The 14,041-nt window shown below is 33.6% G+C and overlaps 1 protein-coding gene across 1 annotated transcript; it reads left to right on the forward strand.

The window, feature by feature from the left end:
- The first annotated feature begins 205 nt into the window (after positions 1–205).
- Positions 206–5,094, forward strand: LOC108486976 (uncharacterized). The gene is made up of 12 exons (XM_017791144.2): positions 206–481; positions 832–930; positions 1,159–1,329; positions 1,467–1,532; positions 2,228–2,293; positions 2,630–2,746; positions 2,982–3,139; positions 3,273–3,363; positions 3,506–3,574; positions 4,029–4,120; positions 4,452–4,515; positions 4,748–5,094. The coding sequence occupies exons 1-12, from the start codon at positions 401–403 to the stop codon at positions 4,850–4,852; spliced, it is 1,179 nt and encodes a 392-aa protein (XP_017646633.1). The 5' UTR covers positions 206–400; the 3' UTR covers positions 4,853–5,094.
- Positions 5,095–14,041: the final 8,947 nt, after the last annotated feature.

Below are 14,041 nucleotides of genomic sequence, written 5' to 3' on the forward strand. Positions count from 1 at the left end.
GTCTTAAGTTTGGAACAGTTTTAAAATTCGTCAACAAATTTAATAAAAAAATTAAGATTAAACTAAATTTTAAAATCTAAAAAAAAATTAAATTCCAAATTTTTGAAAACTACACCTCAACTAATCTTAAAGAATGGCCTAGGAATTGGCCGAAACCTTAAAGCAGCCCAACATCTGGAGAACATAAATCATCTGTAAACTAGTTAAGGTTACAAAGTGAGAACTCTGGAGTGAGGTCCAGTCTACCAAGGAACCAGGCTTAGCCCAATCAATATTTTGTCAAGCTTCAATGAACTTTGGCTTTCCTGAAGTGAAAAAGCTCATCAAACCACAAAAACCCTACGTCTGTTTCTTGGTCTAAATAGCTCTTCAAGGGAGAAAAAGAGAAGAAAACCCAGACATGGCAACCAATGGAACCAGTGATATCAAAAGGAAGCAAGGAATAGCATCATCTCTTTGCAAGCACTTCTCTTTGGATCCTGTGAGTAAAATTGAAATACCCATCTTTATAATTTACTTCCTTTATCTTGCCTGCATGTCGTTTATTTTAATCTGTTTAGCTAAAATCTCTTTCATTTTTACTTAAGGAAGTTTTTCATTTTTTAGTGATTTACTTTTATGTAATGGGTTTTACTTCAATTCAGTTATTATTTCCTTATCAATTAAGTGTAGAAGAAGGGAAACATGCTTAATGTATTTCAATTTGTAATAACCATGCAATTTGCTAAGTTTTGCTTACATTTGCAATCAATTGAGATGTGCTTTGTTTATCTGGTTCCCTAATTATGTGCCAATATTGATGGCGATATAAATTCCTACTTTATTTTGCAGAAGGCTTTTTCAAGTCAAGTCCCTGGAAATGATATTAAGACCCTTTACATAAACATTTTGAAGTCATCAGGGAAGGAGTCACCGCAAAATAACGATGAGGTAATGTGTAATTAGCCTTTTTCATGAAAGTATTCATCTTTGTATAATCTAGCTCTTATGTTAGTGTTAGTGAAGTAGAACCTGAGGTCATTTCTCTTTATAAAAGTATATTGGTAAAATTGAGGTGACTGGCATGAATTGGAAAAATGATCTCTTGCATGTTTCTCCACTGTGATTTTCTCTTCCTAAAAAAGTTTACTAGTATGAAAAGTTTGAACTTGACTGTAGGTGATGAAGTGGATAGCTTTTGCAGACAGCTTTCCTGGTGATTCTAAGGCATGCTATGGTGGTTTGAATGAATTAAACACTGACTTGGCTAAAAAATCTGTACTTTTGGGCAATGGATTTACACCCTCAGAAGCCGATGTTATTGTTTTTTCAGTCATACATAGTTCAGTGGTATGTATTGCAGTATATACTCTCACTTTGTGTTTCAAAGAGAGGGTATCTTGGTGCTAACTGCTAAACTTATGTTGAAGAAAATTAACTGCAATTCCTTTGCGAAAAATTGATAGCCTTTGCTTGTTTGTTGTCAGATTGCCCTTTCAACTCCAGAGAAGGAGAAATTGCCACATGTGATGCGATGGATGGATTATATCCAGGTAGAGACATTTTCTGTTGTTTTGAATTTATAATTTTGTTGGATACCTAATGGATTCTTGTCACAGCTTTTTTCTGGGTATTATTTGGTTTTCCTGCATTTGGTAGCTTTTGTCTAGTGTGTTATTTTGTGGAGACAAGTAGAAAAAGCTATTTGCGGCTTTATGAAGGAATCTGAAATATAGATTTGTCAGTTGAACACAGCCTGGTAGCACATGGGACAATCTCTGCTATTTTTGTTCTTGATGTTTCGTCTATCCTGTAGTTTAGCTTCTGTTTTAACATTTCATCAACAAGATTTTGCCTAGCCGCTGATGCAGATGTCATGTTGACACTCTAGTCTAAGCTTTTGTTTTTATTGTCATGAATTCGTGTCATCCATTTATCCCGACTTTTGCTGGCGTATTTATGAATCAAGTTAGGAAGTGGGGATTGAAACTTGATATTTCCTTTTTGGTGTTAGGTTGTATCTGTTGTTGCCATAGCCTCGAAAACAGCTTTTTGCTTTTCTTTAAAAGTTATCACTTATTGTTCTTCACTTACCTTTTAAAAAAGATTATCAGAACACATACCAGGTTTTCTAAGATGATGATTAAGGCCTCAAAGGAGGAATGCACGGTCTTTTTAGGAACTGTAACACCAATGAATGCCATTTTTTAAATCTTTACTTACAAACCTTTTAAAATCACTTTTGCAGAATAGTGAGGATCTTGGTGCACATTTTGAGAAGATATTGCTGGAGAAGCCTGTTTTTGAGCCTCAGGTAAGTTATCCTTAAATTGTGTGTTTTAGATCTGTGGTCATTGGGGTTCTAATCATGTGATAGGGCACCGTAAATGGTTTTGATGTGTAAAGGAATGGAAATTTTCACTTCAGTTGAAATTTGATGTTTTCTTTGTTCAATAGAGAGGTCTTGGCTCTTGAGTCTTGACATCTTCACTACCCTAAGAGCCATTCCCCTACCACTCAGCTCCTCTCTCTCTCTCTCTCTTTTTTTTTTTTGGTTGGGGTTGGGGGGGGGGGATACTGAAAGTTGGCAATTACATATAGTCAGGATAGCATATTATTTCTTAATGTTATTTACAAAATCTGGTTGCAGATGGCAAAAGCTGCAGCTAAGCCAGAAGTAACTTCAAGTGCTAAAGGGACTGTTCAAAACACAAAAATTGCAGACAAGCCAGATGCAGAAAAAAATGCAAAGAAAAGTGATTCCGCGGTACCATTTTTGCCCTTATTCTTTATTCTAGTATATATTCTTGTAACTTCTTGGTGTTTTTCACTTGGTAATTGCTTCAATGTTCACCGTTTGAGAGAACTTATTCAAGTAGTATCTTGCTTAAATTAACTCTCATAACAACAGGTGGTTATCCATACTCTAATTATCAGTGCCCAAGCTTTTTCTAGATTCTCATGCTCGTAAAATTCTATGACGATAACCTTTTCATTTTCAGGATGCCAAGAAAAAGGCTAAGGGAGATAAGGAAGCTGTTCCAGAGAAGAAAGCACCTGAAAAAGAAGCATCTGATAAAGACAAAGAACTCAGTGTCAGTTTACTGAATATACAGGTTGGTCTTATACGTAAAGCATGGAAACATCCATCTGCTGATAGGTATGCTGACAAACTTGTCTTGTACTTTCCTTTCAAGGGGTTAAATATCTTTATGTTTGAGTTAACTAATTCTTCTCTATGGCTGTCTAGATGCAAAATTGGTGGAATGATGTTTTGTTTTATTAAAATGCAGTTTACTGGTAGAGGAGATAGATGTCGGAGAGGCTAAAGTACGACAGGTTGTTAGTGGATTGGCCAAGTATTGCAGTCCAGAAGACTTGACGGTATTCTTTTCTAAGTTAGCTGTCATGCAGTTTCGGTTTATTTGACTTCTATCATTTGTATTCATATTTTTTGGTTCATTGAGCTCTGAAGCTTACATACTGATGTTCTCCATGATTTTTGCTTGTGCTGTGGCCTGTGAAGAATCGTCGTGTTGTGCTGATTACAAATGTAAAACCTGGAAAGCTACGAGATGTGATGTCAGAGGGACTGGTATGCTTCTTGGCATTTAGTCAACATGTTATCCTTTTCCATTAAACATTTTTATGTGCATGCGCTTATGTGCAGTCACTGAACAATTATATCCTTGTCAATGTCTGAGATAACTGAAAAATGTCCATGACTTTTGTTTTTTGCAACTCTCTCTGCATACATATTCTGCCTACTTGCTTAATTTTGTTCCTGTTTCTGCTTAGTAGCAAACCTGAACTACAATACAAAACTTATGTGATTCTTTGATTCTGTTACTTTCCTCTGTAACAATTTCCTTAAACTCAGTCCATTTAAATTGTAAGTGATCTCAAATTTGTGGTAGATAGCATATATGTTTTTCTTTCAGCAGAATAATTGGTGGTTTCCATTTCTAAAACTGGAGTTAGATTGTTTGCTTATATATTTGAATCGATGGTATTGATTGTTTTTCTTGTTTGTAATCTCCGGTTTTCAGGTGCTTTGTGCTTCTAATGAAGATCATACCAAGGTAGAGCCATTACTGCCCCCTGAAGGTGCTAAACCTGGCGAGCCCATTTCATTTTCAGGGTAAGCATGTTTTGAGTTCTGTAGAAATACAAATAGATATTGCGCAAATATATCTTCTTTTGTGAGATTATCTGAGATAGCATGTAATTTAGTTTGCAATTCATAAACCTTATTCTTGAGCCAGCTTAGTTTTTCATGAGTCCTTGTTTAGCTATTGGTTGGGGCATTGGGTTTCTGTTTCTGTAGATGGCTCTGTTCCAATTACAACTCCTTGTTTTGTACATATTCCCTATTTCCCTTTTGCAAGTAGTCTGGTTTTGAGATAGGTGTTTATTGATTTGAGTTGAAGTTTTCTCCTGGTATAGCATGAAAAAGGTTGTTATTCATCCAGGATCGATGGAAAGCCAGAAGATGTCCTAAATCCAAAGAAGAAGCAGTTGGAGAAAATAACACCGGTATGTTTCATTTTCTAATTTGCAGATGCTTTTACCTGGTTTGGATTCTTGGTGATGCTTTTTCGTAGATTGTGGAAATGGCAAATATTTTTAACTATTGTTTTGTCTATTGCATTTCCATATTTGGAGGTTGGATCCAATGAATGGTTTCTATCACCTTTAGTGTTTGCATAGAGACCGGAATATGTTGCTTCGGGTTTTGCATGTAACAAGTAATTTCCCTGTGCTGCAGAATCTTTTCACTGATGAGAAGGGTGTGGCCACATTTAAAGGTATTCCATTTATGACCTCAGCAGGGCCATGCACATCTTCCATTCCTAAAGCTAGCATCAAATGAAAGACAAAAACGATACGTGGACGCACATGTTACCCTTTGTAAGGTTCCAATTGTAGTTCTAGCAGTCAACATTGCTTGCTGCTGGAACAAAAAAGGGCCCTTGTAAGATGCAATTGTTTTTTTTTTAACTCACTGAATTGTCGTTCCTTGTCCCTCACAATCTAACATCAAAGAATTTTGTTTCTAGTACATTTATTTGGAATTTGGTGATCCAGAAAATTAAGCAAAAAATATTTTCTGAACTATTTTGAGTCCTGATTGTTTAGCTTGTTCATATCGTAATGTTCATTTACTTATTTTGTGATAGATTGAGCTTCAGCCGTGATGCAAACATACAATCCAAACTGACTCCTGGGTAAAGTTAACATTCTTCTCGCTCGATGGTTGATGTTTCGATCATTGGATGGTTGCTGGGTTATGCATGAATACCTACTCGGAATTCATAGCAATTATTTTGCAAGCCCTGTCTTCCAGCGAGACATTGCATGTTATTTGTTTTACATTAATGTCATAAGACATTGGTGTTGTGAGATTTATGAGAATAGACAACATAGCTTACGTTTATGTTAGGTGAAGATATAGTTTTTTTTTTTTTTTAAAATATAAAACATAGCAAAACTTAATTAATATCAGGAAACTAAAACGTCCGTAACAACATCTCAATACTGCGTGACATTAAAAGAAATTGACAACCTAGCAAGCTTATGAGCTTCCTTGTTGAATTAACATCTAATCCATTAAACCCTGCTGCCACCACACTATTGCATTTAAGCATGATGCGCCCAAATTCAGATAAAATCTTCATCATTACAATAAACCGTTGCAGCTCTCTTCTTAGCATCGGTGTAAACGACTCCCCTAGAACCGAGGGACTGAATCACCCATCTCAATCCTTCTAGCAACGCCATAGCTTCGGAGGGTACCCTGATATTCGATTGGGCAAAAACTTTAATAAATACGCCATCGGCTCCACGCAAAATGTCCTTCATACCTCAGCTCCTAACATTCTCAAAGTCCACCCAACACTGCCAAATTCCCTCTTCTAAAGTCAACCTCGATTCCACCGACTCCCCTGTATTAATCGAGCTAATTGTAGGCGCTACATTTCGCCTCTCGCATGCTTTGCATAGAAGAAACATCAATATTTTTCCTACACCTATCCATAGTTCAGATTATAAACTTGATATCACTATTTAAAAATTATTTATATTTATATAACATTTAGAAAAAATTAATTGCACAATATTCAAATATTGTTGCATGTTTTTTAAAACTTAGATTAAAAAAACAATATTTTTGTTAAATGTGTAGTACAATTTGGATTGCAAAATATTTTTCTAAGCCCAAATTATTGATTGGGTTCTTTTTAGAAGTTAATTATAATAAAGGGTAAACTCTATTAGTACTCATTGAATTATGTTTTTCTTTCTTTTTTGTCACTAAATTATGAAAAGTTATAAAATAGTCACTCTACTATTTAATTTTGGGTTTTCAGTCACATAATTATTTTGGATTTTTGGGTGTTTCCGTTTTTATGTTAGTCAACTGGTGATACAAAAAGACAATTGAATAGTTTAGTGATCATTTTGTAACTTTTCATAGTTAGGTGACCAAAAAAGAAAAAAAAATCATAGTTGGGTGCCTCTCCTCCTATAATAAATATATTTTGAATGACTACAATTATATCCAATCAAAGGTGAATTAGGCATCGAAATAAATTTGTTGTAGGGTGGAATTTGAATTAGAATAAATCTAGAAAGAGTACATACAGGCTTCACTTTATATACGATGAAACACCGGCCTAACAGCAAAGCTAAGGGCGAGTCGGGTATTTGGTCCCCTTGGTCATGAAACTATAATTTTAACTCTTTCCAAATTAAACTCATTTAAACTTAAAAGTCATGCTTCTTATCAAGTAAGTGTTTCGGACTTCCACGATCCCCTGCGCCTTAAATGAAACTTTGATTGCTCTCATCCCTAAGTCAAGGGAAGTTGCCTCGATTACACAATTCAGTCTTATCAGCTTATGCAATATTGCTTATAAGATTATTACAAAGATTCTTGTGTTTCGCATTCACCCCCATTTTTAATAAAATCATATCCCTGTTTAAAGGTAGTTTCATCTTTGGGTGACATTCTTCTGATGATGCAGTGATTTTTCAAGAAATTTCTCATTCCCTGCATCGTTGAAAAGGGAAGAAAGGGTTAATGATCATCAAACTAGATTTGGAAAAGCCTATAGCTTGAATGGAGCTTCATTCGTAAAGTTCTCACCTTCTTTGTTTTTCCATCTTGTTGGATTAAATTGATTATGAGTTGTGTCTTGACAACTACAACTTCTATTTTGCTAAGCAGATTCAAGCTTCTGGGTTTCACTCCATCACAAATAATCAAACCAAGGAGACCCACTTTCTCCATATATTTTCTTTCTTTATATGGAATGTCTCAGTCTCATGATCCTGAAAGCAGTAGAGCATTAAAGTTGGTCCCCTATTCGAGCATCAAAAAGTGGTCCTTAGATCTCTCACTTGTTATTTACGGATGATGTTATATTATTTGCCAAAACTGATGCTAAATCAATGGATACCATCAATCGCATCCTTCATTCATTTATGACAGAATTGGGTAAAACCATCAATTTCAAGAAATCTCGGGTGGTTTTCTCCTTGAAGTGTTCGAGGCTCGTAGGACAGGACCTTTATTTCTAAAAACTTAAAGATACGAGAAACTCAGGATTTTGGTAAATACCTTGGTTTCCCTATGCACTATAAAAAAGTCTCTACATACGATTTCAACTCTATAATTGAAAAAGTCCCGAACAGGCACAGTTACTGGAAAGCATGTAATGACCCAATTTTTAATGATACCGGAAAATACCGGAAAATGCGATTTTGGAATCTATTTTCGTAAATCAAGTTCGTAAATATAAAATAGAAATATTTATAGAGTTAATATAAAAATTTATCGAAGAACGATCGAGGAATTTAGTCGATAAAATAGTTAATTAAGGCTTAGAGACTAAATTGTAAAAGTCTAATTGTTATAGAGTTTTAATTGACAAAAGACTTGGGGACCTAAACAGCAATTAATAAAAGGTCTAAAATGGTAATTAAATCATTTTCCAATAGGAATTAGTTGAGGATGGTGACATTTTCCACTATGTATATAATAAGAGATAATTATAGTAATCAAGGCATGATTAACTTAATTAAACTATGCCGATTGAGTCTTAGCTCGATTGGTATGGACATTGTTTCCAATGCAAGAGGACGTGGGTTCAGGTGTGCTGAAGCACATTATCCTCTTATTTATGGGTTGGAGAGGGGCTGTGAGTAGTTCTAGGCATTGTGTTAAAAAGAGCATATATAATCAGAACTTATAATGAGATTGTTAAAAAAAACTTAATTAAACAATGTTAATTAGTGAATGATCACGGTATAAGAACATAAGATAATGGAAAAAAATGCATCATTTTTCTCACCTTTCATCGTCCACCATTTTTGAAACCAAAGAAAAACCTTCCAAGCTTTTAAAGCATTCGGCCAAGCAAAATTTAAGGTAATTAAGTTTTGCGGTCATAGAAGCTTGATTTAGCTAGCCATGAACCAATTTGATAAATTGTTGAAGTTTTAAGTATTTCCATTGTTGATAGATTGATGAATTAAGCTTCTTGAAATTGATAGATTTTAAGCTTAGATTATGAAAAGGATTAGATTGTAAAGTTAATTTAGTTTATTTACCAACTTTGTTACATTAGGGACCAGATTGAATAAATATAAAACTTGTCATGAAATTAAATTATAAATAGAAAGTACAAGATCTTTAATGAAAGTAAGGGAAATCAAATTTTAATCCGAAGCTAGGAATCGAAAGTTATGCTTATCCCGAGTTTAGGGACTAAATTGAATAAAATATAAAATATGAGGGGAATTGAAAAATAGACTTATTTAGGAGCATGCATCTCATGAAAATATATGATAATGTTTAGTATTGATTTGGTATATAAAATATTTGTATAAATCAAGAATTGGACCAAAGTAGAGTTAATAAGGAAAAAGCAAAAATTGCAGATTATTCCCTGAAGGATCCACTCGTTTTGTATTTTGAAAGGTAAGTTCATATTGAACTTACTACCCTTCTTTGTGTTATATGTGTGTGCTTGTGTTTTTCATTATAACTATGCTTGGAAATGACTTTGAAAATTGATTATTTTGGCATACATGGTTAGAAAATGAAATTGACTTGGATTGAATTGAAATGAATTAAGATTATTGATTGATATGAAATGGTTCAGGATATGAATATGAAAATGTGAATGATCATAGGGTAGGATATGTAAATGTGGACAACTATAGGATATAAACATGTGAAAGTGATTACTTATAGGGAATGATAATGAATACATGTATAATTGATGTCCATGTGAACTTAGTAAAATGTTAAGATATGATCGGCATGCCAATAGGGTCATATGCGTGCTTCTAGATGATATGTGATTTTACAAAAAATATTACAGGTTATATCAAGATCCAACATCTGTTGTGAATCATCAAGTATTATATGTCTCTAAAAAGACTTTAGTGTGGTGGAGGGATATATTTGAAAATATTTTTGCATTTGATGCCTATGTACCTTGCACTTCGATGCCTTAGTGTAGTGTAGTTTAAGCTCTTATGAGCTATCTGGTGTGGTGTAGTTCATCCTTGTATCTAAGTTCATTTTACTAGGGTTCCATCGGGTGAAACATTATAATTGAATTTAGAAATTTGAAATGTAAGGAATTGAATTTAATAAACTAACTTGATATGTAATTCACTTGATATGGTATAAATTCATGGATAGAATATGACATTGAGATGAGTTATGTATATTTGATATAAATTTATGGATAGATGATAGAATATGACATTGATATGAGTTATGTGTATTTGATATAAATTCATGGATTGATGATAAATTATAACATTGTGATGAGTTAAGTGAAATTGGTTCATATTAGATGTTATGAATTATGCTTATAATGTTTGATGTGTATGAACAATTATGCTTACCTTGTTGTTATTTTGAGTGCCATGTTCTAGTCAAAAGTATGCTAAAACTAAGATAATTAATATGCTCACTTTTGAGCAAGGTAAGTATGTAATTTCCATTTGAACTTACTAAACATTTATATGCTTACTCTAGTTGTTTCTCCTATTTGTGGATCTCCTATTTGTGAAAGTTTCAAAGTTGGATCCTACATACACCACACTATTGTCGAATAAGTAAAACTATGTTCATCTGGACTCCTAATGTTGTGGCATATATATAGGGTTTAATTGTGTAAATGGCCTTTCCTAATGTTAAATATCAATATGTTATTTGAGATTATGGTATATTTGTATGTTATGCATGAAGTATAGCTTAGTTTATGCTTTGTTTGATTCATGTTAAGGTTATTTAAGTTCTTGGTTCCCAAATTGCATAGGCATGATATGTTTGAATTTTGAAAATGAAGTAACTTGGTATGGATAGGTTGATAAATGGCTTGATATGCCAAAATGATGATTATGTGTTTTGTGCCAATTTGAATGCATGATTCAAATGTTCGCATGCTTTGATTGGTATCGATTGGTATGGAATGAAATTGCATTGATGTTGGAAAGTTATCATAAATGTATAAAGGTGTTTTCTAGAAAACATGAAAAATGTATCAATGTGTTCTTTGCCAAAACAGGCGCAACGTTGTGACCACGAGTCCTCGACATTACGACATAAATCGGCAATGAGTGGCATTGCTGTAACAGCCCGTTTTCAATGAAATCAGAACAATGGTTTCGAGACCACAAATCCTACAAGTAAATATTTATTTTATTATTATTTTTAATTCCTAGAATATGTTTCGTTAAGAAATTTTGACGTTTGCATGCTTAATTAAGTAAAAAGAAAGTGTAAAAGTAGAGTTCTATTAGTAGAAGGAGTCAAATTGCTATGAAACTTAAATGTGAGTGGATTTAAATGGTAATTAGACCATTTTTATTGTTAGTGGAAAAGATAGACGTAATTTAAGTAAAATTTAAGTTAAAAATAAAGGTTAAATTTGTAATTAATAAATATGTTAAAGTAAATTAATGAAACAAAAGATATCATCTTGTTTGTCCATCCTTTCCACCAAAAAATAAGAGAGAAAGACTCCATTGAAGAAGCTTGAGCATTCGGCTAGGGATACCTATTGCATGTAAGTATTATTTTGTCCAGTTTTAAATGGTTTTTATGTTTTCAGGATCGTTGTTGCTTAATCTAGCTAGCCCAGGGACTAATTTGCAAAACTGTTAAAGGTCTAGGGTTTTTCCATGAACATGTTTGTATGGTTTTTGGAGTTTAATGAAAGATTGTGAATCCTTGTTGTTAAATAAACAAGTTTTGTAAAGTGATTTTTTATGAAATTATCATTTAGAAACTTATTTGTTAAAGTAGTAAAATAGCATGGTAAAATTTTGAAATGATGATCTATATGGGTTGATATAAGTCTCTAGGTAATTCGGCAAGCATGAAATGTGGATGAAATTGTATAAATTTCAATTTACAAGCTTAGAGATAAATTGTAAAGAAGCTAATATATTAGGGGCAAAAATATTATTTTGCAAAAGTATGAATTTTGGACTAAATTGAAGAGTATGAGTATTAAATAGACTGAATTTGATTATTTAGATCAAGATAAACCTTGTACGGATCTAGATTGAGGAAAAGCTAAAGCTTCGAATTAGTTGATCTTGTTTCGATGTCTTTGTAATCGAGGTAAGTTCGTATGTTTAAATAACATTAAAATGTTATTTTGATATATATGTTATAGTGTTATTTATCATGTAAATGAACGATGGAAATCCAACTACGTTTTGATGATTATCGAGCCTCGTTTGAACTTTAGAAATATATATGATACAAATGACATGTCATTAAGGTTACCATGTTTCGGGTGCTGGTCCTGAATATCCTACCGATGACTGAGTTCTGGCATTTGTTGCGAATACTTGTCAGCTTGTGTGAGCAGTATCGTGTAGCTTACATTCTGACCGTTAGCTTGTGTAAGTAGACCCATTTTATGGCTCGAGTGAGCAACAATGTAAAGGAAAATGAAAAAGAAAAGGAATGGTTTTGACCATATGTTTAGCACACTTTGTGTGAGCTTTCTTGCATATCCAGTATTATTTTAAGTGGTTCAATGAGCATGAAAAGGGAAGGAACGATAAATGTTCCAACGGCTATGTTATAAACCTATGGAAATGTATGAAATGATAATGATCTATGAATATATATCTATGTTTATGGAAAGTATGAATTCAATGGCATTATGTTCATGTGAATTTACCTTATCATGTGATAATTCAAGTGAATTATGTGTTCATGCACTAACAATTGTTGTTGATAATGCTTAGGCTTGTGCGAAGATATTGGTTGGATTGTATCATGTTTAATTTTAAAGTTATGCATTGAAATGGTAAGTTATGTTCATATTATACGAACTTACTAAGCATTATATGCTTACGTAGTTTTCTTTCCTATGTTTTATAGATTGTCGGAAGCTCGATTGGTTTGGAAGCTTGTCAGGGACCTATCACACTATCCAATGATTATATCGGTATATTTTCTTGTTTTGGTCAAGGTTATAATGCAATGTATAGCTGGATTTATGTTTAACGGCTAGTTGATATTTATGGCATGTAAATGTTGCTTTGAATTTGTGGTACTTTTGGTACTTTTGATACCTTGTGGTTGGTTGTTAATATAGTTAAGTTGATGCATGCTTTAATGACTAAATTGGTAAGTGATGGTATGGTTACAATGTTGTAACAACCCTAACTCGTAACCGACATTGGATTAGGGTTACGAGGATTACCAGACAAACAGAACATTCCGGACCAATTCAAAATCACAGGTATTATTTAACATCGTTTCATAAGCAATCATCTCTAAATATAGTCTACGAGACGTAAAACATACGTTTAAGAACGGTTAGAGCTAAACCAAATACATTCATAAAATTCATAACATAGAAAATTTTATAATTCTATTGAGGTCATACGCCCGTGCGTCTAGGCCGTGTGCTTCACATGAGCATCAGACACACCCATGTGAACCAGCCATGCCAAACCAGGGTAACCATACTGACTTTCACCCATGGCCATATGACACGCCCGTGTCCCCTGACCGTGTGGCACCAAGCAGGCTTGATTTAAGCCAATTTGCCACCCCTTTTAGAAGTTATCCCTACAAGCCATAATAGACAACATTTGTACTTAAATTTTCAACCAATTCCATACTCATAACATGCTTCATTATAACAAAAACATATTAGTTCATAAAACACTACAACCATACACCATTTGGCACCTTCAACCAAAAACCAAAACTATATACAACATTTCATTTGCTAGCCAACTCCCATGGCATAATATATACACATCAAACTTATATACATAGACCTTCTAGCCTATACATTCCATACTTTAAAATAATTAAACTTTCAAAAGTACCAAAATGAGATCGATAGTATGGTATTGATCATCGACTATCCCCGAGCCTTCAGTAGCTATGATAACTGAAAAACAAATAGTAATCACACAGAGTAAGCTACACAGAGCTTAGTAAGTGAAATATAATTGGTCTAACTACTAAAGCATATAAATACAATTCACCCATATAGATTCATAACCATTTCATAGAATAATTCATAAACTTAACCATGCTCATTTGTTTGCATATATGTCATGCTTCATTTCCATACATATTTCACAGAGACAGAGTTTTTCATATTCAGAAATTTAGTACGATATAAATGTACCTGTATAGGTTATACATTTCATATACTCAATCTTAGATTTCGTACGCTATCATTAGACGGGTCAGAAACGATACAAATGCTCATAAACAAGTACAATGCCGACATCCCGGACGTGGTCTTACATTTAATTCAATATCGATGCCTCTATCCCAAATAGGGTCTTACACGAAATCAGATACGATGCCGATGTCCCAAACATGGTATTATACGTAAATCTTAATCGAGGCTTGTGTCCCAGACAAGGTCTTACACGATGTCTCAGACAGATGTCAACTTTTCTTAGAAACATATAGAGCTTTTCAGATACTAACATATTATCTTACTTTATTCTAAATATATTCATCCAGCACTCAAGGCCATCCAATACA

This window comes from Gossypium arboreum, chromosome 10 (assembly GCF_025698485.1).
Source record: "Gossypium arboreum isolate Shixiya-1 chromosome 10, ASM2569848v2, whole genome shotgun sequence".
Lineage (NCBI taxonomy): Eukaryota > Viridiplantae > Streptophyta > Magnoliopsida > Malvales > Malvaceae > Gossypium > Gossypium arboreum.